The sequence below is a fragment of the Sebastes fasciatus genome, chromosome 5, assembly GCF_043250625.1.
Source record: "Sebastes fasciatus isolate fSebFas1 chromosome 5, fSebFas1.pri, whole genome shotgun sequence".
NCBI lineage: Eukaryota > Metazoa > Chordata > Actinopteri > Perciformes > Sebastidae > Sebastes > Sebastes fasciatus.
In genome coordinates, this window is record NC_133799.1 from 11,391,757 (window position 1) to 11,419,597 (window position 27,841).

The window sequence follows — 27,841 nt, forward strand, 5'->3', positions numbered from 1 at the left end:
TGTTACACCTCTCTGTGGTGCATCCCTGATCACCCGTGGAGGTGTCTATTTATGAGTCTCAGGTCTGCAGGGAAAACATGCCAGGATGCTGCTGTGATGAAGATGTTATTAATACATGCATGGGCAAATAAAATAAGATGCTACAATAGTCAAAAAGGAATTTAACCTGTGGAAATAGGATAAAGTATTGAAAACTACATTTGCAATAAGTAACAAGTATTCATCTTATTATTATTATTATTATAGGCTAATAAGAAGAATAGCAATAATAACAACAACAATAATATCAGTGTTGCTGTTATTGTTATTCTTATTATTGTTAGCATTAGTACTACTATTATATTTGATAATATTAAAGTACATTTGCAATAAGTAACAAGTATTCATCTTATTATTATACTGTATAATAATAAGAATAACAACAACAATAATATTAGTGTTGCTGTTATTGTTATTGTTATTATTGTTAGCAGTAGTACTATTAACATACTTGATAATATTAAACTACATTTGCAATAAGTAAGAAGCATTCATTTTATTATTATATATTAAGAAGAATAACAACAACAACAATATTAGTGTTGCTGTTATTGTTATTCTATTGTTGGCAGTACTACTATCATATTTCATAATATTAAACTACATTTGGAATAAGTAAGAAGTATTTATCTTATTATATAATAAGAAGCATAACAATAAAAATAATATTAGTGTTGCTTTTATCATTATTCTTATTATTGTTAACAGGAGTAACATATTTGATAATTTTACGTTTACATTTACAATATTAACGCCTACTACACTACACTATTTATATTACTTGTTTTGTAATATTTGATATCACTACTATTACTGTGAAGACCATAAGATGCGGTTGAAAGCTCCACAGAAAGACAATATGTGGCGGTACTGAGTTCCCCAGACTTTAGTTGTCAGTCAGAAGACTGAAAAACAGTTCCCATCCACATAATAATATAAAATAAAATGCCTTCTTAATAATAATAATGAACAAATGCCTCTTCGCTAATGAACAAATGCCTCTATATTAACAAACAATTAAGGAAACTGAAATATTGGTTTGTGTTTTTCCTTTACCCTCCTTTAAAGTTTTCCCAAATAAAATACACTAAAAGAAATGGGTATAAAGGGTTTCATTGAAAATCAACAAATGAATAGAATACAAAAATACAGCCTGCAGGCGTTTAGGCTATTGTAAGGCAAGCCAGATCGCTGCACAAATAGTACCTAAACGTCCCAGTGCAGGTAACCCAATTGGTTGGCACTTAACTTGTTTCCCCAACTAGGAGTCAACACTCTCAACAAACAAAACACAAAGATCACAGAATCCCAAAAGGGCCCAAAACAGACCAGAGTTTCTGGTAAAGCTGATAATACATGTTGCATTGAGTGAAGGAGAGATCAGAATGACACTAGGTGTGCAATTTCCCTCCTCTTTTAAGCCCTACAGAAAGGGCGTCGTTACACCCTGATTGGCCAAGAGGGGAATGCACCAAGCTGCTCTCAACTATCATTTAAGAGCCAGTCCCCACACCCTGCGCAACAGGTGAACTGAATAACCCTCTAATCACTCAGCAACTCAACCAAAAAAACACCAGGGAAAAGGGAAACAACAGCAAACACCAGAGAATTGGCAGCTGCCACAAATAGTATGCAGGCTTTGAGTTAAGATTTTTTTCTCCCCTATATATGATATACTGTATATCATTGCTATATATTTTCATTTATTTTATGTTTATTGTATCTATTATTCATACTATTAGTTGTAGTAGTAGGCTACATACACTAAAGGTACATCAGTATGACTCTCACAAGTCACTGTACTACCTCAATTAATATTGCAGGGTTTAAAGCAGCAGTGGGTAAAATTGGAGAAAATATGATTAAAAAAAGATTGTTTTATAAAATGGTCATTATGAGACAGGTAATCTGAAAAAAAAATAATGTGACTCTGTGTCCTCCGGTGTCCTCCGGTGCTCCTAATGGCATTTGCAAGAGTTCACAGAGCAGAGGAAAACAACCAATCAGAGCCGAGCTGGAGCCTTGCCGTCTCTGAGCAGCTGTCAATCACTCGTGAACTCCGATCAAACAGTCTAACTAGGCAGCACAGATCAAATATGAATCAATATTCTGTTACTGTAATGCCTATTTCTCACCTCAAATGTTTTCAGAAACATCTTGTAGTGTACAGTTTAGCTGTAATATGAGAGAGTTTGTGACCCGGCAGTCATGTTGAGATCAGTTGAGGAAATACCAAGCACCGCCCACCAGCTGGAGCACAGCCAATAGGAACGCTCAACAGGAATACTGGCTTTCTCTGAAATGACCTGCGATTGGCCAAAGTCTCCTGTCACGGGCTAGATATTTTAAAGCCTGAAAACAGAGCCATGATGGGGTGCAGAAGTCTAGTTTTCTCTCAGGACACTTGAATTAAAACATGCTGTGAGGTTTTTATGGAATTTTTGCCAAATGATGGCAAAATATCCAGCATTTCTTAGAACCACCTAAAACCACCATTAGTTGACCCAAGTGGGCCCCAGATAAGATGCCCATTTTGGGCCCATACCCACTTGGTACCCAGGTACCCCCAGCATAACCCATGTGGGGCCCACATAACCATGTTGGCTGGGAACGGGTAGTACTATTTCTTTTCTTTTCTTTTCTCTTCTTTTTCTTATGTTTCTTTTTTTTGTTTATATATATATTGTTGCTGCTGTCTGTATGTCCCTTTACAAGTATGTGTATGTATTCCTTTAACCTTAAAGGTCCCATATTATGCTCATTTTCAGGTTCATACTTGTATTTTGTGTTTCTACTAGAACATGTTTACATGCTGTAATGTTCAAAAAACACATTATTTTCCTCATACTGTCAGCCTGAATATACCTGTATTTACCCTCTGTCTGAAACGCTCCGTTTTAGTGCATTTTGATGGAATTGCAACAGAATTGTGTTGCAAGGCAACAGTTTGGGTCCATGTGTATTTCCTGTCAGCTGATGACATTCATTAACACCGCAACAGGAAATAAACCGGGACACATTTAGAATGTTTACGTTTAAAATTGTGTCAAGGGTCTAAATATTGTATATTTGTGACATCACGAATGGGCAGAAATCCTGACGGCTTGTTTTAAATGCAGAGTTTCTGAATACAGGCTGTGTTTATTTCTCCGTATATTGAGTGTTTCGATACTTTCACAGTATTTATATAGGACTTAAGCCTGCTTAATAATAAAAAAAAACATGAAAATCAAACCTTTTCATAATATGGGACCTTTAAATAAAAAATAAATAACATTTGAATGAAAAAAATGTTTTTTGTGGTTTGAAGCATAATTGAGGTGACATGTTTCACCACTAATATAATACATCACAGAGGGGATAAATCACACCCAGTTTCACTCTGTGTGTGCGTGTGTCTTAGTGTGTGTGTAGAGGAAGGGAGGAGGAGGGCCCGTTCAGACAGCAGCGTGGCTGCACCAGCAGCAGCAGTACCGCAGCAAAGACACAACTTGTCCAGCAGTCGAACCAGCAGTTCAGCTGCTCCTCATATCATCATCCTCAGCTTGAGCTCTTCTGACTGGACAGATTGGGTACATCTTTTTTTATATAACTGTGCGCTTTTACAACCCCACAACACGAGAGGATTTATATATTGTCGGTGTGGAGTAAAGGCTGCTGTCACGGAGGCTGACAGACAGACAGACGGAGGATAACAGCCTGCTTTACCGGAGCAGAGAGCCACTAACCGGCCGGCCGTTGGGAGACTGGTGGTGGTTGCCTAGCAGGCTAGCATTAGCCGTTGGAGAGAGAGAAGAGCCTCTCAGAGCAGCATCCTCCAACACTTCACTGCGTCTGAACTCAGCTGGGTGAGCTACCACGCTACATTACTCACATTCCTACATGTTTAATAGACCAAATGTTTAATGTTTATGGATTATAGTAATCAACAAGAGGGATGACAGGTTCAGTGTTAGCCTTTTAGCTAACACACAGTTAGTGAACAAGAGAGCTAAGGCTAACCAGACTGGTGGGCAGAAAGAGATGTGGGAAGCCTACAATCTGCTAGGAAGACATCTAAGAAAGTACACCATCTGCTAATTAATTACTTAAGGGCAACAGGAATAATGGAGAAAATTTAATTATTTATTATTATTATTAATAATAATAATAATAATAATAATAATAATTATTAATGTTTAATTTTTTTTTTTTTTTTAAATTAATTAATTTTATTATTATTATTATTTTTTCCTGCCAATCTCCTGCTCCACTTCTATTGGCGGTGGAGTACACAATCTTCTAATTAATTACTTAAGGGCAACAGGAATAATGGAGATAATTTAATTTTATTATTATTAGTATTATTATTAATAATAATAATACTACTACTACTAATAATAATAATAATTTATTTATTTTTTATTATTATTATTATTTTTTTGTTATTTTTTTTTTCCTGCCAATCTACTGCTCCACTGCTATTGGCTATGGAGTACACAATCTTCTAATTAATTACTTAAGGGCAACAGGAATAATGGAGATAATTTAATTATTATTAGTATTATTGTTATTATTGTTATTATTATCAATAATTATTACTTTTTATTTTTTTTTAATTTATTTATTTATTATTATTATTATTTTTATTTTATTATTATTATTATTATTTATTTATTTTCATGCCAATCTACTGCTCCACTGCTATTGGCGTTTTGAGTACACAATCTTCTAATTAATTACTGAAGGGCAACAGGAATAATGTAGAGAATTTAATTATTATTAGAATTATTGTTATTATTATTAATAATTATTAATTTTTATTTTATTGCTTTTTATTTATATATGATTTATTTTTATTTTTATTTTTTTATTATTATTAATTATTTATTTTTCCTGCCAATCTACTACTCCACTGCTATTGGCGGTAGAGTACACAATCTTCTAATTAATTACTTAAGGGCAACAGGAATAATGGAGAAAATTTAATTATTATTATTATTATTATTATTATTATTGTTATTATATTAATAATAATAATAATAATAATTATTAATGTTTTTATTTTTAATTTTTTTTTGTAATTTATTTTATTATTATTATTTCTTTTTTTTCCTGCCAATCTACTGCTCCACTTCTATTGGCGGTGGAGTACACAATCTTCTAATTAATTACTTAAGGGCAACAGGAATAATGGAGAGAATTTTATTATTAGTAGTATTATTGTTATTATTATTGATAATTATTACTTTTTATTTTATTGTTTTTTTAATTAATTAATTTATTATTATTATTATTATTTTTCTTTTATTATTATTACTATTTTTTTTTCTTGCCAATCTACTGCTCCACTGCTATTGCAGTGGAGTACACAATCTTCTAATTAATTACTTAAGGGTAACAGGAATAATGGAGAGAATTTTATTATTAATAGAATTATTGTTATTATTAATAATTATTAATTTTTATTTTATTTTATTTATTTTATTTTGTATTATTATTATTTATTTTTTTCCCTGCCAATCTACTACTCCACACCTATAAGCTGGTTTGACAACCGCCAATAAACACCAAAGAAGAAGAAGAAGTGGGAAGCCGTCATGGATAGGAACTGTTATTTTTATACTACATATATATATATATATATATATATATATATATATATATATATATATATATATATATATATATAACGATATATATATATATATATATATAACGATATATATATATATATATATATTTTCATATCATTATGCTACATGCAGAGCTCACAGTGCTGTCATCTCTGAGCTGTCATCCCCAAACAACCACCCAATGTTAGCCATCCTGCTGCTAGCCAGTGTGAATCTGCAGTGTGATGTTTGTATTTTTAATTTCCTCTCTTCTCCTCCTCACAACACATATTTCTGTGACAGACAGCGTGAAGATGGATTGAAACATGAAGGGTGGAACTGTCCCATCAGCAACATAGAGGAGGGCGTCTCTCTTTAGGTATGCTTCACAAATTCCTCTCTTTTGTGTTGACAGTCTAGCAATTTACATTTTTATATCTAAGGCTTTCTTCTTTCTTGTAACCAGGGAACAAAATTATTTATTTTTTTATTTAACCAGGTTAGTCCCATTGAGATTAAGAACCTCTTTTCCAAGGGAGACCTGGCCAAGATGGTCAGCAGCAAGAACACAAAGTTGCAGACACAGACACAAATAGAGATAAAATACAATTCACAAACACTAAAAGCACTAAAATCTGCATTAAAAGAGAACTATCTAAAGACAAATGGGGGGACAAAAAGGAACTTTTCTGGGAGTCAGCTGTACAACAAGGGGGCTAAAAACATTGGCATGCCCCAGAGTCTGCTTCTAAAGCCTTCATTTTAGATTTAAAAATATTTAATGATACCAGCTCCTTGATTTTTAGGTCATTTTGGAGCAAATTCCAGGCTGAGAGTGCAGAATATGCAAAAGCCCTTTCCCCAATTTTTGTCCAAGCTTTTGGGACAGAGAGCACAAGGAGGTCCTGTGAACGCAGTGAAATTAGCACCTGCCACCTGCCAAATACAGGGTAAATGTGGGCTGTGGCAGGTAAAACTTTCAGGTCACCTGCCACCATGGCAGATAGGTTTTAAAAAGCAATTCCTAAATTAAAAATAGTCAGGGATTAAGGTTACATGATCCATATTTCTACTGTTTACTAGGGGTTGATGAAAATATTGAGTATTGCAATATTGTGTTTTGTGATATATTTGATCTTGCCAACCTGCCACTGCTAGCCTACTACACAACTACTTGTGCAGTTGTGTGTCAGTATTCAAAGCAAGCTTGTGTCTAGGCCAATGTTTCCCCATTCCCCACATCCTGTGTTGTGAGGAAGCTTCCTCTTTTGTCCTAAAGTGCTTAGCTGCATCCTGATCAGGGTCACAGATCGCAGAACTGCTCACTGGGTGGTTTGTTTTAACTCAGGGTTTTCCGTTTTAGCTTGTTTTTCTTACATATTCAATGCTACCCTTCTTTGACAAGGAAGTTTGCTGTTTTCCTTTCTGGTTAAGGAGGATCAATGTCTAAAGTTCAGAGGGTGCTACTATTAACTTTTTCTTTAATCTCCGTTGCATATATTGTATATCATGTAGCCAACCATCCATTCACCCCCTGGATGCTTCACCTGGTCAATTTTGTACTTGCAATAGAGTAAGCAGAGCAGCCTCCACCACCTAATACTCAAACTAAGTTACCATCTCATTTTGGAGCAGTTTTTTAAGTCGATCAAGGGAATATGCATAATTACGAGTTTTAATTTCTGTATGTCAACTTAAAGACAGTCCGCTGTTAAGCTTGTTGCTTTTTTTTATGGCCATTCTTCTGGCACTGGCACAGGAAGGTGATCTTAACCATGCCTACAAAGCACTGGAAGACTTGGTAGCTTTTCCAACCAGGGAAACAGCTGTCAGTGAGCACAACACCAGACCTATTTAAATTACTGGAAAAAGTAATTCTGGTGATTCAGAGGCTAAAGTGGTCCACAGCCAGCAAGGAGATTTTAAGCCTACCAGCATGTCATGGATAGGCCTTATGGTGTCCTCACAGTTAGTAAAACCCCCCAAAACATTTCCAGAGTCTAGTGCAGGGGGGCATCTTGCCAGGTGCCTTTACCACTGCATCTGATCTGAGATCCAGGGGCAATGTTGTTGGGTGCCTACACTCCTGGTAAATAGAGCTGGGGGATATGAAAGTGATATGGGTTTTGTAAAATGAGACAAGATTATTGTATTGATAGGTCTTAAGTGTTGTTCTTAGGCGATACTATGAACTCATTTGAGTGCTTTAGCTGTGTGAAATGAAAAGTAAAGGCTTCTATCTGTTGGCCACTATATCCTTATGCCATTTGATAATGATTCTTTTCTCACAGAAAGTACCCACCACCCTTTGTTGAAAAGATTAGATAAAATATTTTTCAAATGCACCAGTAGTTCCTTGATCAGTATTAGTGTAGTTTAGTAGTAGTAGTAGTAGTAGTAGTAGTTGTTATCTTCAGTATAGTTTGCCTTTTTGCAGTCCTACATAAATGCTGGCCTTTTTCTCATAATGTTGTAATACAGTACAGACCTACACCGATCAGCGATAACATTATGACCACCTGCCTAATATTGAGAAAGTCCCCCTTTTGCCGCCAAAACAGCCCTGACCCGTCGAGGCATGGACTCCACTAGACCTCTGAAGCCGTCTGTAGCAGATCCTTTAAGTCCTGTAAGTTGCGAGGTGGGGCCTCCACAGATCGGACTTGTTTGTCCAGCACATCCCACAGATGCTCGATTGGATTGAGATCTGGAGAGTTTGGAGGCCAAGTCAACACCTCAAACTCGTTGCCATCCACTTGATGTAAAAGAAAATGTGATTCATCAGATCAGGCCACCTTCTTCCACTGCTCCGTGATCCAGTTCTGTTGCTCACGTGCCCATTGTAGGCGCTTTTGGCGGTGGACACGGGTCAGCATGGGCACCCTGACCGGTCTGCGGCTACGCGTCCCCATACTCAACAAACTCCGATGCACTATGTTCTGACATCTTTCTATCAGAACCAGCATTTACTTTTTCAGCAATTTGAGCTACAGTAACTCTTCTATTGGATCGGACAACACAGGCCAGCCTTCGCTCCCCACGTGCATCAATGAGCCTTAGCCGCCCATGACCCTGTCGCCGGTTCACCGGTTCACCGGTTTTCCTTCCTTGGACACCTTTTGGCAGATCCTGACCACTGCAGACCGGGAACATCCCACAAGAGCTGCAGTTTTGGAGATGTTCTGACCCAGTCGTCTAGCCAGCACTATTTGGCCCTTGTCAAAGTCGCTCACATCCTTGCGCTTGCCCATTTTTTCTGCTTTCAACACATCAACTTCAAGGACAAAAGGTTCACTTGCTGTCTAATATATCCCACCCACTGCCAGGTGCCATTGTAACAAGATAATCCATGTTATTCACTTCACCTGTCAGTGGTCATAATGTTATAGCTGATCAGTGTAGACAAAGTGAGGAAACACCAAGAACGTACATGCTAGTACAGTCCTGTTTTGAGGGTGTGTGTTTTGTCTTCTACATTATTAGTATTGGCAATTTTTGCCCAAAATATCTTGTTGTATTTAAGATGTAAAGTTTATATCTAGACTGCTAAAACTTATCCGGACAGAGTAGGTGTATATTAATGAAGAAGAAGGGCAACGAAACACTGTTGTAATGAATGAAAGATGGCTATTTGCTTGATGAATGATGATAATAACAACTCTTGGTTTTCTTCTCATCCCAATGCATTTCTGAGAGTTGTTTGTGGCCGTAAATGAGCTGAAGGTTAAATTAAGCCATGTTGTAATTTTCAAAAAGCCCACACAAACACATACTTTCCCATCGCTGTGTCACAATGTGTTGCAGTTGAGTCACAGGGTTGTTTTTGTGTTTGTGAGTGTTGGACATGAGCAATCTGTCTAAAATGCTTGTGTCAATGACGTCCCACAAGACCCTGCTGTTTCCCAGAACTCAGTGACAGAGAATTGATTGAGCAAATGTTGACTGGTGGAAATGCAACTACAGTTAGTAAGCACTTATCTTGGCTAATCTTTCTTTGTGAGAAATTGTGTTCACAAATGAAATTAATGTATCTTTGATAAGCACTGCAGGTTTAGGGGAAATGCCAATATCAAGTACAGATACTTAACTCTACTCATGATGTACACATGTCTCATGATGACATTTCGTAAAGTAAATTAATTACAGAATAAAAGATTAATGTTTCAAAAAAACCTAATTGCCATAAAGTAGGCATATCATATTTGACCAAATCATTTTAAGATAAGAGCACATAGCTAGGGTGATAAGATGTGAATGTTTAGAGAGACTGCACTAACTTCCATTCCATCTCCCTTTTCCCATCACTACAAAAGTCATCCTCCATAAATTAAACTTTTATGCTTTATTGTAAAAGACCTGTTTTGATTACCTGAAGACCCTTCTGTCCTCAGGTTTACATATCTTTTTTAGGCATTTATTTTACAATATACTGGTGCCCTGCTCAGTATATATAAAACTCATGCTACTCTTTATGTGCTTAAATGCTATTCTGATATGATAGCCATTTAAAAAAAATTACAAAAAGATTGTTTCTGCAAAATCAGGAAGACCTTTTGTAAAAAGTTGCCTCAAACATGGTTGGGGCATGGCACTTTTGGAAAAACAGTATGTTTTTGGTTGATCAAAATACGTCTGAATGGGTCAGTGTCTGATATATAACCCGCCTTTCCTTAGCTGATAAAAAAGACTGAATTGCCATTTAGTTCACCACTGAGTCTTACGTTGAACAGGGCTTTCTGCCTGTGCTTTACACTATGAGGGTCAGAACTTGCTTGAAAGTGTTGTTATCTTTCAGGTTGTGCTCTTCAGCTTAACTGTGTGACTGAGCTCAGAGACAGAGAGGAAGATGCCTCCCAGGCCATCCTCAGGGGAGCTATGGGGCATCCACTTGATGCCTCCCAGGTATGACTCACTGGATTATATTGTGGATACAAATGCATTTTGTATTTTCTATTGTGTACACATGTCTTGACAATTATTAGCCTGTTAATTTTATGTTATAGCAAATAAAAAAAATTAAAAAAATTCACATGCATATGTGTTTATTTTCAATTTTCAATTGAAAATAAACACATATAAACACATATGTTTAGCTTTAATTATCTTTAAAGTGAAATTCCCAGAGAGGGGAAATTAAGTAAATTAAAAGTAAATTCTTAATTTAGTCATCAAACTATTATAGTAATGCTGGGTGTGTGTGCAGGATCCTGGTGGACTGCCTGCTGCCCAATGGGATGATTCTGACCCTGGAGTGTCTCCGTGAGGCCACGCTCATCACCATCAAACATGAACTATTCAAGGAGGCCAGGAAATATCCCCTCCACCACCTCCTACAGGAGGAGACATCCTACATCTTCGTCAGTGTTACACAGGTAAGAACTCTCAATCTCAATTTGAATATCTGGTGGGCAGAGGTGTTTGATGGAACGACCCTAGAAAAGCTTTTTATAAAGGAGAATGGTCATTTGTCTGGAGCTACCACAGGTGCTAGTAAAAACAAATACTGTACTGTTCCTGCTCCCTGAAAATGTTTAGGGAAACCCTGTCCCCAATTTTGTTGTGACTAGAAGGCTCACAAAAATAAGTAGTTCACATCTTGCTTGCCTCTCTGTGCTTAAAAACACACCATTGCACTTTTCCAAAACATCCATTCTACACCTGCAGGAAGGCAGTCAGCTCTTACAGAAATTCACCATCGGTTTTTCATGAAAAAAAGAAAGTGTAATAGTTTGAACACCGGCTCTGTTGTTTTTTTCCTGCCTGCAGGAAGCAGAGCGGGAGGAGTTCTATGATGAGACTCGGAGGCTGTGTGACCTTCGACTCTTCCAGCCCTTCCTCAAGGTCATTGAACCAGTTGGCAACAGAGAGGAAAAGATCCTCAACAGAGAGATTGGTGAGGTTTTTCTTCTCTGATAACGCAGGTTCTGTTGTAGCCACGATTCTTTTTTGTTATTTCTTTTGCTAGTTCAAAACGTCAACTACCAGTAATGTATAGTTTGGAACATGTGACAAATTCAAAAGACGTTTTCATGTTCAATTAAAACAAACTATTTTGCCTCAGAGTAGCAAAATAGTTGGTGGATTTTAGTATTTTTTTAAATTTGAAAAATACTTAATTAGTTAATATATTAGTTAATATAAATAGTTGCTGTTTTTTATTAAATGGAAAAGACAAAAGATGCAAAAAAGTTTCTGTAAATTATTAGCTGTTTAGCTGAAGCAAACTAAGTAGAATATTTGGTGACTTTAACTACAAATTATGTTGAGAAAGAACCTACCTGAGCTATGTTATTAGGCTACTTATGAGCAGGATTGATGTACTAAAGCTACTTACATTTGTTTTGGATTATTGTTTTGTATGTTTTAGGAAACTACAGTAGATAGAGGAGGCAAACGTGATTTTACTGTATGTCTAAATAGACCGAGCTAGCCAAAATTTCCTTGAAAAGACTGAAAATAAACGCTGTTTCTGCTTTCTGTTCTGTCAGGTTTTGCCATCGGTATGCCTGTGTGTGAGTTTGACCTCGTGAAGGATCCCGAGGTTCAGGACTTCAGGAGAAACATCCTGAATGTTTGTAAAGACTCAGTGGAGCTGAGAGACGCCAGTGGGCCCCACAGTAGAGCACTGTATGTTTACCCACCGAATATAGAATCCACACCGGAACTTCCCAAACACATCTATAGCAAACTGGACAAAGGTAGGCAACAGCTTTAGAAAAAGAGAAAAATAAGAAATTGAAAATGATTATTAATACACAACAAAAGCACTTAAATACAACAGGAGGACAACAAGGAGTAAGAAGTGAACATTTTAGCTCCCATCAATACTTAATCACTACTAGCCAGCCGTAACAATGGATAGGAAGTACAGTAATGAGCAGGGCATTCAATTAATTGATTGAGGTGCTACTATGGTAAAGGTCAATACAATAAACTCAGACCTCAGAATCATTAACAGGTGGGTGGTTATTGTTTCTAGGTTGCTGCTCGAGTAAAATTGGATTTATTGATTCTTTTTTCTCAGTTTTCTTTTGTTCTGTGTCTCTTTTTGTAGGTCAGATTATTGTTGTGATTTGGGTGATTGTTTCTCCAAACAATGACAAACAAAAGTACACATTGAAGATCAACCACGACTGTGTGCCTGAACAGGTGGGATGAATATTTACTCAAATGAAAAAGACTACGAATCAGTCATAAGCCACCCAAATTTTGACGGCTGTCTGCATGTATCTTGTCCTAAAGGTGATTGCAGAGGCCATTCGTAAGAAAACACGCAGCATGCTGCTGTCCCCAGAGCAGCTGAAGATGTGTGTTCAGGAATATCAGGGTAAATACATCCTCAAGGTTTGTGGCTGTGATGAGTACCTGCTGGAAAAGTACCCCATCAGCCAGTATAAGGTAAGAGACTTATGGGCAAACATTCAATTTGTGAAAATTTAAATGACATTAAAAAGCATGACAAATAATTTATACAGGTAGTAAATAGTTTCTTTTATAATGTAAGTGATTTATGCCAAACATTTGCTCAAGAAAAAAAGTTTTTAACATTGCTAGCTTAGATGAATGAAGAGTTGGAACAACTTAGTTTAATGACTCAAAGAGAAAAAATAGCAGGGCATTTTAGGGGGCTGTCTGCCCAAACTACCATCAAACTATACTCTAAGATGGATCAGGCTGATCCGGGACTTTTTGATAACTCCGTATCAGGATATATCCAAAGCCTGATCCATTTCAGATCCTTTATTTACTGTGACCATTGTGGATGTGTCAAAACAACATTGCCTTTCATTAGAACACTGGAACCGTTTCCTCATGCACAGTGAAGTGAGCTCATGCTTAGAGTCCATGTGAGCCAAATCAAAGTAGAAGATGCACAAAGTCTCACTGTTTCCTCTAAAGTCACTCGGCAGCTGCTGGAAAATAACCAATTGATATCAGTGGTTACACTTACGCACGCTGTAACTCTAGCTTCTCTGTGTACTTTGGTTCTAACCGTCCTCATCTGCGTCATTCCCTCTCTGTGTCTCTCTCCCTCTAGTATATCCGTAGTTGCATCATGCTGGGCAGGATGCCTAACCTGATGTTAATGGCTAAGGACAGCCTATACACTCAGTTGCCTACAGACAACTTTGTCATGCCGTCATACTCTCGACGCATCTCCACGGCAACATCCTATATGAATGGCGAGGCAGCTACCAAGTCGCTGTGGACCATCAACGGAACCCTGCGGATACGAATCCTCTGTGCCACCTATGTTAACGTCAATATACGGGACATAGACAAGGTGGGGACGCATATACTAGTGTCTGTTGATAAGTCAAATTAAACAACACATCCTTGACTCTAATGCTCTATTCTTACATGGATGGTAGGCGAAGACTAGAATTAGCCAAAGTAAGAGGAATGGTCTTTTAGTAATAATAATAATAATAATAATAAAAAAATGAATGGTAGTTATTGTATTTTTTGAAGATTTGTTTTTGAGCAATATCAGTGGACTGTTATTTCAGTTGTGCAGTGTCCCATCCTCCAACTCTCTCACTTCCTGTGGAAACAAACAGTCTTTGTCCAGGTCTCGTGTTAACAGAGAGCTTTAGGAAAGTAGTTCTGGTAGCGTGTTGGTGTGCTGTCATGAATCATTTGTGTAAATGTAATGTCTTCACAAAACTGCCAGACTGCATGCCACTTCCGTATAATGATCATTTAACATGACAGCTGTTACACACTATTAATGTTGTACTTCTGAGATGAGTTGTCCAACAGGCATATCTCTTAGAAATGTTGTAGTGTGAAGATATATCACATCTTTTATTAATGTTTTCTTGTTGCATTTTGCTTCTCTTGTATATGTATAGATATATGTGAGAACAGGCATTTACCATGGAGGTGAACAGATGTGTGACAATGTCAACACACAGAGAGTACCCTGCTCTAACCCCAGGTAACTGCCAACCCTTCATCACAATACCTGTTATTTTACTACAGCGGCCCTTTAATGCAGGGCTCTTTAATTATAACAATAACTTTATTTGTGAAGAGCTTTTCTTAATAAACTGAAATAGTGCTTTAGACAATTTACACTGCTAATTTACTTTAAGCAGTCTAAGGCAAGAGGGTAACTTTAACAGTTTAGTGCTGGCTAGTAACACTAAACTCCTGGATTAAATTACTGTTAAACCCAAGTCTGGTCCACTCTTATACCTCTGGAGAGGTATAATATACTATACTGGCCTGGTAGAACAGGCCTATTTAAATATTTTTGACATTAAGGTATCTTTTGCTGTGTGTCAATATTGTTGCTGAAAGTATAGGCTCAACTCAGCTTTTTTTTTTCAGTCCAAAAATGGCGGCAGCGCGGTTATTAAAAAAGCACCAGAGTTTCATCTTTACTATTCTCTCCCTGTAGGCTTATATTTGAGAATGTTTCTGTTTTTTTTGTTGGCCCCAATCTCATAAATGATCTCTGTCTCTTTCATTCTTTGTCTACAGGTGGAATGAGTGGCTCACCTATGATATGTACATCCCAGACATACCCCGCGCTGCTAGACTCTGCCTCTCCATCTGCTCTGTCAAGGGCAGGAAGGGAGCCAAGGAGGTAGGACAGAAAGCAGTGAAGGAAATGACTCCACAATGCAACTTCAATTGACAGGAAGTGTTGACATGCAAAAACAGGAAGTGTCTTACTAGACCACTTGGATCCAACTGTTCCATGTTTAACAGTTAGGAATTATTATGGAAAAGTAAAATACTTTCCTCTACAGTATTATTGAGGGAAAATGCAACAGTATAACTAAAAAACTACAACAGGGTACAACAAACCAAATATGAGCTCATGTTAGCAACTAATACCTGATCATACCAATAGCAGTATATGCTGTATTACAAATAGACAGTGCTGCAGTTGTCACAGCCTAAAGATAGCAGCGAGCAGATGAACCTCTTTGTGTCACTGGCATGCTAAGCCATCCTAGAAGGCCTTATATGTATAGGTACCGTTTGTGTGTGTGTGTGTGTTTAGCATGTGCTGGTATTGGTATATGAACCTACCCTACTCTAATGTGTCAGTCTATCTGAGTATAAGTGTCCAAGGTGAATGGGAGCTGTGGTATCGTCTTTGGCTCTGTTTAATTACTAATCAGCCATGGGCACTGTGGTGGCAGAAGACATCAACAGAAACACAATCAGTAGACGTGACTTTTCCATTCAGAATATGCTTCTCTGTTGCAAGCCACGTCAACGGTGTACTGTGAAATGTCGGGTTAACTGTTCTCGCTCAAACTCATTTCAAAGTATTAGAACTAAACACTGTGACAACAGAAAAAAATTGGATTACCCAGATATTGCAAAATCAAAATTGGGGTTTAGAAGTTATCATAATACATGTAGCATAATACAATCATAGTAACATCCATCCATCCATCTGCAACCGCTTATCCCGTTAGGGGTCGCGGGGGGGCTGGAGCCGATCCCAGCCGACATTGGGCGAAGGCAGGGTACACCCTGGACAGGTCGCCAGTCCATCGCAGGGCTGACACATAGAGACAGACAACCATTCACGCTCACATTCACACCTACGGGCAATTTAGAGTCCACAATTAACCTAACCTGCATGTCTTTGGACTGTGGGAGGAAACCGGAGTACCCGGAGAAAACCCACGCTAACACGGGGAGAACATGCAAACTCCACACAGAAGGGTCCCAAGCCGGATTCGAACCTGCAACCCTCTAGCTGTGAGGCGCCAGTGCTAACCACTGCACCACCGTGCAGCCCATCATAGTAACATATTTTAGATTACATCAAATTTACAATAAAAAGAATGAATGTCTGTACATTTTACTCTACGTTTAGAAACCATGTGGTGTAACAGTTCGAGTGTGTCATTGTTTTTGTGCATTGGCTCTAATACTCGAAACAGACACCCACACAGATTGATTTTTCTTGCATCTCTCTGAAAAGCTGGAAGAAAGAGAGGCGTGTGTGTGTGTGTGTGTGTGTGTGTCAGAGTGTATCAATGAATGCCAGACATGGATATTGTAACAGACACCTGGGGTGAGCCCTATCCCGTACCGCGCAGAGCGAGACTGAGGTCAGGTTAGCGGATGCTCTTTCAAGCTCCACCTGAATGAAAGATAAACACTTCTCTACAGCCGCCTTTTGTTCCAGCACTTACTATAAATAGGTGCGTTTTGACTGGCTGTCTGCATGTAACTCTGTCTGTCTGCCTCACCATGCTGTCCTTTTGTCACCTGCCCCTTAGTGAAGACTCACTCTGGAGATTAAGATGTTATCTTAAACATTTCCTCAGCCAAACTCAGCCTTTGTGCAGGCTTACTTGGTAGCTTTGGTAGAAGGAGTACTGCAGTTTAAAGATTGTTTGATAACCTTTATAACTAAAGATGAAACAGTGGTACGTATTGCCAAGACCTTATGATTTCACTCTGCCTTATGCCATAATCAATTATCTCATAATCAAGCACTCAGAAAGGTCCAATTCATGCCAATACTAAAGCAAGTAGTAGACTGTGCTGTCATATACAACACCAGAAGACAAGTGGACGCATTACTTAAAGTGATAGTTTGGGTGTTTTGAAGTGGGGTTGTATGAGTTACTTATCCATAGTAGGTGTTTTACTTACAGTAGATTCTCTCTTTCTCCCTTTAGGAGCACTGTCCACTAGCTTGGGGTAATATCAACTTGTTTGACTACACTCACACTCTGGTGGCCAACAAGATGGCTCTGAACCTCTGGCCTGTCCCTCATGGCCTTGAAGACCTCCTCAACCCCATAGGAGTCACAGGATCCAACCCTAATAAGGTATTCAAATTCAGCACCTTGCCTTCAAAACATTTTTTTTTCATATACTTTTGCACTGTGCATGCTTCATTTCATATTGGGACTGTGCCAGGAATTAGAAAATAACAGGTTTCCGTGTTTAATTTCAACTGTTTCGCTTTGTCTGTAGATGTTTAACAGAATAAATTGATCTCTTCAGATAATCTGTTAAACATCTACAGACAAAGCAAAACAGTTGAATTGTTGAATCTCAACTAATAAGCTGTTGAAATGTTACAAATACTTTTGAAACTATTTGTAGTCGGACTATCCAAATAAAATGTTACCGAGAGTTTTGTGAGAAAAGTTAATTCACACGTTATGATATTCTTTTAATCTCTGTTGTCCAGGAAACCCCATGTCTGGAGCTGGAGTTTGACCACTTCAGTAGTTCAGTCAAATACCCAGATATGAATGCAGTGGAGGATCATGCAAACTGGACCATCTCAAGGGAACTGGGGTTTAACTACAACCTCTCTGGACAGGTAATATCCTGCTTACCAGCCAGAACAACAAAACAGTGGGTTCATGAGTAAAGTTTTTTATGAAAATGTATTTACTTGTGTTTGCCTACACACCTCGATTGCATTATAGAAGAAATAAAGAATTGTCTGTTAAAGTGACATCTCAAAGAGGAGTAGGGAGCTTGCAGGTGTGATGTTACAGAAGCGTAAGAGGCCTGGGCCATATAAAGGACCTGGAGAAGCACAAAGGAGTGGGAGGGGTGCACCTTTTGACAAGCAAATTAATTAAACACTATTGTACTGATGTCAGGCATGTGAGTGTAAAACCGTGCGATAAAGACAAAAGCATTACATGCAGCATTAAGAATCATAATAAATCTTTACCTTCATATCCTCACTCACTAACAGAGCTCAAACTCAAATACACACTTTTTAAAAATATAACGTGTACAGAGTAACATAAAAAAAAGGATGAGGTAAATTATTAATGAAGGTGTTTAAATTTCACCACTCATTAGACCCCTTTGTAGCCTGACATTGATTAATGAGGCCCTAATGTGAGGTGTGGTTGTGTCCTTGTTGAAGGCATCACACGTGTAGTGCGTTAGTAATGTGTAACAGATATGTGTGTTATGTAAGACAACACATGTAATTATAGTTGGGTGATATTGAATCTTTTGTGTATTATACGTGCGTGTTCCCTTTAATGAAAGAGTGGTTGCATTAACATTATTGGCATTATTGGTATAGTTAGATGTCAATGAATGTTATAGCTCTTCATGCATTTTATTTATTAAAAAATGTAATACAAGTAAATTTAGGTCAATAAGTGATTTGATAAATGTGGTTAGTTTTCAGTCAGTCAATGAACTATAAAGACTCGTTAAGTTAAGTTATACTTTAACTGAGTTGTTCCCAACACTTGTGTGACTCAGTAGTGCCACTGTAAGCTGTTGTGTTCAGTTATTCATGATGGTGTTGCTGATGCCAGCTTATCCGATTTCTACTGTAGATGATGTGTGGCATGAGAACCATGACTTGTGTTTGATTGGAGTTACTCTGCCATGTGAGAGGATGTGAACAGTGTGAGACTGTGTTAAATTATTCATGATGTGTGTGACAAATGTTAGGAGTGCCCATCTCAATACGTGGTGTGATGATGATATCATGCAGCAGAAAATAGATTCATGCTGACTCATATTTAGACAGTTAGAAATCAGACTTGGTTTTGTTAAGGAGTATGATTGGACAAGAGACAATAGAACATTTTCCACAGATTCTGTGCTCTTGGCAAAGTTATGGCCAAAAGGGAGAAGCTCAAATTCAGGATTTGAGGGCATTGTCATGGTTGTTAACAGCTTTGAGTCTTGTGCTGAATGTACACAGCATTTGGCTGCATTGCTTTCCAATTGCGCTCCGTCTCCGTTACAGTGTCCACTGGAAACGTTTCAGAAGTGGAGCGTCTGTTATTCTGCATCCACATTTATAGCACCTTAGCTTGTTCCACCAACATTTTTCATGTTTTACAAGCATAAATACACGTTTACAGCTGCTTTATGGCTGTATTGAATAGCTTTTGTTCCTTCTAAACCTTCTCTGCCATCACTCATTTTAAATGTCAATATAGCCGATCTCACAGCACTGCTACTGTCATTAGTCTCTATTTTTGTTTATCTTGTCTGACGATGTTGTGATCGTAAAATAATGATTCTAGTATCTGCAGCTCACCAGCTTGGTAATGACTGCTGGTCAACATAGTATTTATAAGCTGTGATCAGATTTCGCACTCGTTCCGTTGAATGACAACAGAAACAGAAAAATAAGTAAATGAAGCCTTCTGCTCACCTATAAAGCCCTCCACAACCTTGCCCCCACCTATCTCTCTGACCTCCTTCAGGAGTATACCACCTCCCGTTCCCTGTGCTCATCCTCAGCTGGTCTTCTGACAACCCCCACCTCACGCATCAGCACCATGGGTGCTAGGGCGTTCAGCTGCACTGCTCCCAGGCTCTGGAACTCCCTCCCTCCTCACATCCGACAGTCTGACACAATTACAAGATTTGATCCCACCTCAAAACTCACCTGTTCAAACTGGCCTATTCACTGTAGTGTTCATCATTCTGTGTCCTTTCCTCAACATTGTTACTGTTTTATCCCCTCTCATACGTGTCTGCCTAAATGTCTCTTGTTATGTTCGCTCTGCTGGTGTTTTCGTTGTGTTTAGCTGTTTTTATCTGTTTAAGTATTTATTATTTTATCATGGTGTCCTGAAAGGCTCCACCAAATAAAATGTATTATTATTATTAAATGAGCACAACTAAATCGTGAATTTGGCTGCATTAAAACACAGTGGCAGTGATCACAGAGAGCAGGAGGGGAGAGAACGATGGTTTAATGAGCTGTCTTCTTCCCTCCCTCCCTCGCTTTTCTCCTTTCCTTCTCTCATTAACTACAGGTTGTGCTGTGTATCTGTGAAGATAAAGTCTGAAACAAAGGAAATACATCATTAGAATTCATTAATTTCAAGTCAGTTGCCAGAAAAATACAGGCATTTGAATACATTCACAAATGAATTTCACGCTTCAGAGACGCTCTGGCAAAAACAGACCTGGATGATGATTTGAACACAGCTTCCATCTTTGCTGACTATTAACCTAAGACCTATTATGCTAATTTTCAGGTGCAGCTCCGCTCTAACTAGCTTTGTTTGAGGGAATGCCAAACTAGCCGCTAGGCATGTATTATGCAAATTGCTTACTTGGTGACATCACCACGTCACGGAAGAAAAGGCAGGACTTAATGCAGGGCGTTTCTGGCAGTTCAGGAGTAGTGTTTCTGTTTCTGTCCTTTTACATACACAAAAAACTATATAAAGGTAAAAGCATAATAGGTCTTCTTTAATGTGGCATGTTGTTACAGGGCCATCAGATACTGTGCGATGCAAAGAGAGCTGGACCATTCATAGTTGATTTATTTATGATGATAGCATAATGTGGTGTATTAAATAATTCCTTTATCCGTAACTTGAGTTGTTTGAGAAGCTTCCTTAACAGTAATGGGTCTTAATGGATTACAATTGTTAATGTTCCAAGCTATTTTTGTTTCTCATAATGACTGCATGGCTGAATATTCAGACAGGCAAATATTTGTTAGATTACCGGTACAAAGATAGAAGAAGATTTTCTTTCTGATGTGTTTCAGAGCAACCGGTCGGCCAGAGATCACGCCCTGACAGAGAGCGACACGGAGCAGTTGAGACAGCTGAGTAACAGAGACCCTCTTTCAGAAATCACTGAGCAGGAGAAAGACTTCCTCTGGAGACACAGGTAACCTCCCAGCCAGCAAATATAACTCGATACTAATAGAAATGTGATAGGGTAGCACATCCCAGATTTCAAAATCAAGGAGGACAATCACTACCCCATCACATTTTTATGCTTATTGGACTTTGGGTCTAGCACTCCACCGTGAATCCCATTGTTGGGTTAGGGTTACTAACACTATACTACTTTACCATGTACTGTAGCACTTAACGTACTACTTTGTGTAGAACCATAGATTGCATAGAATGGCAACACAGGTCAGACTCGAATGTAGCGGCATGCAAAACCAGAGTCAATACAGGCTTATTCTTGAAGGTTAATGGCTGAAACATTTTGAGGATGTAGTTATGTAAAAATCACTGATTAAGACTTAAACTGCAGCACAGTAGTTATTCGGTTTCTATTTCTCTACCAGGCACTACTGCATGAACATCCCTGAGGTCCTTCCCAAGATCCTTCTCGCTGTCAAATGGAACTCCAGAGATGAAGTAGCACAGGTAACGCCAAGCCAATTCATACCTGCTTGTTATATAGAAACACTCTTACATACTTGATCTGTGTCTGATAAACGAGAAGGAACAGAGAGTTAAGGAAGGATTTACTCAGCTCAGCCATTCCACAAAGGACTTTAACTGGATTTTGAAAAATGGAAATGGAAACATTTTGGCTTGTAAGCACCAAATGAATAACATGTCACAGTAAAGATTTATTCTATCTACTCCATGTTTGACCACTCATGTCAACTTGTTAGGAAAAGAATCCTTTTTTTGTTTGTAAGTTTGAATGTATACTTCCGTAAAAATACTCACCCTAACGCACATACACGCTGTGAATAGTGTATAATGAGTATTAATTCATATTTCTTGGTTTGTATGTTTCCCAGATGTACTGCCTGTTAAAAGAATGGCCGTTTACCCGTCCTGAGCAGGCCATGGAGCTGTTGGACTGTAACTATCCAGACCCCATGGTCCGGCACTTTGCTGTACGCTGCCTTGACAAATACCTGACTGATGATAAACTGTCCCAGTACCTCATCCAGCTTGTACAGGTAGGTCTGACCGAGAGTCTGGGTTATTGAAATCAAGGAACTGATAGATGAAAAATGGAATAAAAAGGAAGACATTGAGGAACTAAGAGTGTTTTCATATTAGGTATGATTGATCCATACCATGCCCGAGTACGATTGCTCCCCCTCTCCACTCTCCCGTCGCTCAGCTTTCTCATTAGTAAAGTTGATCGGTACCCACGTACACGTGCATCATCATCCACGTGTATTTATTTATGTCAAGATCAGCTGTTCTAGTGGCGGAGCATCGTAAAACACACACACGTCAAACTTCACAGAAACAGACAACAATCACCAACTCTGGTTTGGTCGAAATAAATGAGTTTGATGTTAAAATATGCCAGCTCTGCACTCTGTTTCCTCTGCTGTCTCTCTCTTTCTGCCCGCTGAGCAGCTGAGTGGCTCTCGTTCTTCGAAGGCAGACCGTTAAATTAGCTAAATAAAATAACAAACATCGCCCAACCCCATCGCCTACTATTGTTTATGTTTTATGGAGCCTGCCCTTTCAAAACTACTCGCTGACTGCTAACGTTACTCGTGTTAAATAGCAGTCCACTTCTGTGTTTTGGTACAGTCGGCTTTCACACCTGATGCGAACCGTACCCGAGTACACATGAACCATACTCGAGACCACTTTTTCGAGTGGACTCGAGTACGGATTGACGAACTGTGCTCGACTACGGTACGGAGCCCTCACACTAATCAAACAAACTGGACTTTGGGGTCAAGTGTACTCAAATCCAGGCCCAGGTCCCTGATGTGAAAGCACCCGAACTAAGAGTACTATGAATCAAGTGGATTTTGGAGTACCTTCCTCCAGCCTGAGTGTCCTTGGCAGTCAGAGTTATATCTGTCGGAAAGCAGCTGTTCTTATGTGTTGAAGACTTTCCGGTTTGCCTGAGGTTGTATTTGATGCTTTGTGTACGGAGACTCCATGTGGAGAGACATTATATAGTCTGAAATTACTAATCTGAACCTCATCTCTACATCTCCTCTTGCTCTTTCCCTCCAATCTTCCTCCTTCCTCTCACCTCCTGTTCTAGGTATTAAAATACGAGCAGTATCTTGACAATCCCCTGGCCCGCTTCCTCCTCAAAAAGGCCCTGACCAATCAAAAGATAGGTCATTTCTTCTTCTGGCATCTCAAGTGAGTCACCTTTCAGATTGCTTTTTCTTCGTGTTTATGTACCTTCCTTTCTCTGTGTCTTTCTAGAAAGCTAAAAACTCATCTTGCCTACCTGCTTCTGACCTTCTTCTCTTTGTGGCTTCCTCACAGGTCAGAAATGCACAATAAAACAGTGAGCCAGAGGTTTGGGCTGCTGTTAGAGGCTTACTGCAGGGCATGTGGCATGTACCTCAAACACCTGAGCAGGCAGGTAGAGGCCATGGAGAAGCTCATTAACCTCACTGACATCCTTAAACAGGAGAAGAAGGATGAGACGCAAAAGGTAAGGAGAGCGGCAGCACACACACATACACACACTTATACACTCACACACAGGAACGTAGTCATTACATTATAATGCAGAGTTTTAACACCACATGAATGCAGTCATTTTTAGGAGATTTCTTTGTGGATGCATGTGTTTATGTGGATGCATGCATACATGCATTTATGTGCAAATGCACGTGTGTGCTGTTGTGGTTGTGTGTGCATGTGTGTGTCTTGTGAAGGTCCAGATGCGGTTTCTTGTGGACCAGATGAAGAGACCGGACTACATGGATGCTCTGCAGAACTACACCTCTCCTCTCAACCCTGCACACCAACTGGGAAACCTGAGGTTAGAAGCAAATGCATAAGTGGGCTTGTAAAAAATAAAAAGCTTGACATTGTTTAATAACTTGAATTAATTTGTGCACAGGTTAGATGAATGCAGGATCATGTCATCAGCAAAGAGACCGTTGTGGCTGAACTGGGAGAATCCAGACATCATGTCAGAGCTGCTCTTTCAGAACAATGAGATCATCTTCAAAAATGGAGATGGTAACACATGCACACACACACACACACACACACACTCACTCAAATGTCATGGCATTAACATAAATGTGTCATTGCCAAATAAGCTCTCATACTTGCCTTTAATGATATGCTTCTACGTTTAAGAGACAGTTCACCCCAAAATCAAAAATACCAGTTTTTCCTGTAGTGCAATCTAGATTGAATCTACATCAATCTAGATTGTTTTGGTGATTTGCAGAGTGTTGGAGATATCGGGTGTAGAGGTGTCTGCCTTCTCTGGAATATAATGGAACTACATGGCACTCGGTTAGCTTCCTTCTGTGTAGTGATACGGTTGGCGGGTGTAGCGTATTGATAGTTTTTTTCTGTCTCACACTCCTACCCCCATATGCCATTAAAAGAAACCCTGTAAACTTTAGTTTGGGTTGCACGGGCAGACCAGTTCACTTCATCTGATTGTGTCATAAAGCGATGCAGCATATTTCCCAGTCTCAATCCTAAATGTTGACACAAACTGTACTATAATCACACTAACTCGTCTTTATGTTGTGTATGATCTGTCAGTATCCCAGCATGCTATTAACTGTTACTGCCTTCATTGTTTGTGTTTGTGTTGTAGACTTGCGGCAGGATATGCTGACGTTGCAGATTATAAAAATCATGGAGAATATTTGGCAGAATCAGGGACTGGACCTTCGGTACTGCTCTCTCTCCTTTTATCTATATGTCTCTTTCTCTCCGTATCTCTCTGCTTCACTTTCTTTATTCTCTCACTCTTTCCTGCTTCAGTGCATGGAGCTATGAACATCTATTTTGTGTGTTTCCAGGATGCTTCCCTACGGCTGTCTGTCATTAGGAGACTGCGTGGGTCTCATCGAGGTGGTTCGCAGCTCCCACACAATCATGCAGATTCAGTGTAAAGGAGGCTTGAAAGGAGCCCTGCAGTTCAACTCAAACACTCTGCATCAGTGGCTCAAGGACAAGAACAAGGGCGAGATGTGAGTTCTTCTCTCCTGATATGATTTTTTAACAGCGTCTTCGCATCATTAGACAGTATAGAACATTAGTATACAGCATGTGTGGGACCCTAAAAGAAATGCCTCAGGGAAAATCGAGTTACAGCCTATTTACTTTTAAACATTTTCTCATTTCTAATTTGTTTTTAAAATACTGTGTTACTATTGTGTGTGTGTGTTTGTGCAGGTATGACATGGCTGTGGATCTGTTTACGAGGTCCTGTGCTGGCTACTGTGTAGCTACATTCATCCTTGGGATAGGAGACAGACACAACAGCAACATTATGGTCAAAGATGATGGACAGGTAACTTGTATATGCCTACATACACAGCGCACAATTTTGGTCAAGGGTGGACAGGTTACAGTTTTTTTCACTTATGCACACTTACACAATTTGAGATACGATTCACATTTTACCTCATACATGCAGAGTTCACACACAATGACCAACCTGCACAATGTTTCAATCCTAGTCTGATTTTAGTGACGTTAAATTAAGATTTGATAACAAATGTAGTAAGATGCTTTAGGTAGGTTATTTTTCTTTTTTTCTTTATTTAGATTAATTTATTAGGGGTTTGTTATTGTCTAGTACATATTTAATGAAATGAATATGTTTAAGCCAATACTCAGCAGACTGAATGGCTACACTCATCTCTACAATGACTTGATATTGGGGTCGATGCCTTGTGTTTTGCTGTGGGTATACAGAATGTAGATTATACTTTAGAGGAAGTTTACTTGTTAGAGAGAGTTACTAAACTTTGACTTCCTGTTTTCTTCTTTGTTCTGCTCTCGTCCAGTTGTTCCATATAGATTTTGGCCATTTCCTGGATCATAAGAAGAAGAAATTTGGCTACAAGAGAGAGCGAGTGCCCTTTGTACTGACACAAGACTTCCTCATCGTCATCAGCAAGGGATCCCAGGAGTGCGCAAAGACCAAAGAGTTTGAGAGGTACTGCAGGATCGCATATCTTCTTTTCTCTCATCTTCTTTTTTACCTGCAACTAGTATCAGTCATTTTGTTGACTGGTCGACCCCCAAAAACGTGGCTCCTCTTGTCCAATTGTGAGATACTGCCACAACAAAGGTTTGCTATCGGTGTGTTTAAGGTTTAACTGGGTTTAAGGATGACAAAGCCCTTAGATCTTCATCAAGATTCAAGATTCAAGCCCTTTATTGTCATTGTGTAGTACAACGAAATTAGATTGTGACAATCCCATAGGTGCTCATGAAAAGATAATACAATTTAAAAAAGAGATAATACAATATTAATATAAATATATAATGCTTAGATCTTCTTCAGATGGCATCAGACTGGAATTCAAACAGATGTGCTCACCTGGCTTTGGGTGGCTGTCATTGCCCAGCACTGAGCTTTGTTTATTCTTTTTTCTGTTGTTGATGTTGCTGTGACTTGGCTGCACTGCAGCCACTAAACAAACTGTATTTACATTTTCACATTTTGTTTGTCTTTCTCACATTCCCTTTTCCATCTTCCTCCAGGTTCCAGGAGATGTGTTATAAAGCCTACCTGGCCATCCGGCAGCATGCTAACCTCTTCATTAACCTGTTCTCCATGATGCTGGGCTCTGGCATGCCTGAACTGCAGTCATTTGATGACATTGCGTACATCAGGAAGACGCTGGCCCTGGAGAAAAGCGAACAGGTAATAAGACTTTTATCTGTGCTCTGACTCATTCTGTTCTGATCTTATTTTGGTGTCTTTAAATAGTCTCACATTTGGCTTTCTGAAGCCTCTGCAAGATTATTGCATCTGCTTATGAATCTCTTTTATTTTTGTTCTGCTTTGTGCAGGAGGCGTTGGACTACTTCATGAAACAGATGAACGATGCTCACCATGGAGGATGGACCACCAAGATGGACTGGATATTCCACACAATTAGACAGCATGCACTAAACTGATCTCCCGCACACAAACAAAAAAACACCAGTCCCACCATGGAGTAACAGCTCACGGATGATGGAAGTTTGCAGCTTGATTTTTTTTTCAAAACGATGTTCCTGTTTTTTCTTTTTATTGCCTTTTTTTTGTGGTCTTGATGCCCTCACTCTACCCTCTACTTGTTCTGGGGTCTACAAGAGAGCGTTATCCTCATGTCCTGGTGAAGATGTGCCCTATCTGGCTGATGCTTGCATCCTTGGCTACTATGTTTCCTCTGTTTTTTCCCCCAACAGGGAAACAATAACAAACTGGGCAACAAAAAAAAGTTTACCCCCTTACCCTGCTGCTCTTGCTGGAAAAATACAAATTAGACAAAACAGCGTAAAGAAGAAGAATCTGCTGATCTATGTAGCCACAAAGTAAGTTCAACTTGCTGCCCTTATGCTGTATTACTTCTGCACTGTGGCTCCACCTCAGAAAGGAGGTGCTTGGGAACCTTTTTTTTTTTCATCTTATCACTGGTGAGAACATAGCGGGCACAAGGAACGTATCTGACATAATAAGTGTTACTCAAATTTGTTGCACAGTGCAGGATTACTGGAGTATGGGGGCTTCTATGATGGCTACCACTGCAC

The 27,841-nt window shown here is 39.0% G+C and overlaps 1 protein-coding gene across 2 annotated transcripts; it reads left to right on the forward strand.

Annotated features, from left to right (window-relative positions):
* Positions 1 to 3,478: 3,478 nt before the first annotated feature.
* pik3ca (phosphatidylinositol-4,5-bisphosphate 3-kinase, catalytic subunit alpha) lies at positions 3,479 to 27,349 on the forward strand. 2 transcript variants are annotated; one of them, XM_074635073.1, is made up of 26 exons: positions 3,479 to 3,887; positions 5,937 to 6,012; positions 10,429 to 10,535; positions 10,837 to 11,005; positions 11,400 to 11,526; positions 12,122 to 12,331; positions 12,688 to 12,782; positions 12,876 to 13,031; positions 13,672 to 13,917; positions 14,489 to 14,574; positions 15,123 to 15,228; positions 17,297 to 17,449; positions 17,818 to 17,952; positions 21,133 to 21,257; positions 21,670 to 21,751; positions 22,138 to 22,302; positions 23,364 to 23,467; positions 23,597 to 23,768; positions 23,995 to 24,101; positions 24,183 to 24,304; positions 24,903 to 24,981; positions 25,111 to 25,281; positions 25,487 to 25,604; positions 26,104 to 26,255; positions 26,807 to 26,969; positions 27,119 to 27,349. In XM_074635073.1, exons 3-26 carry the CDS (start codon positions 10,480 to 10,482, stop codon positions 27,224 to 27,226), a joined length of 3,207 nt encoding a protein of 1,068 aa, XP_074491174.1. In that variant the 5' UTR covers positions 3,479 to 3,887; positions 5,937 to 6,012; positions 10,429 to 10,479; the 3' UTR covers positions 27,227 to 27,349. The 2 variants fall into 2 exon arrangements, with proteins under 2 accessions (XP_074491174.1, XP_074491175.1); XM_074635074.1 differs by having other exon boundaries at positions 3,750 to 3,887; positions 5,941 to 6,012.
* Positions 27,350 to 27,841: the final 492 nt, after the last annotated feature.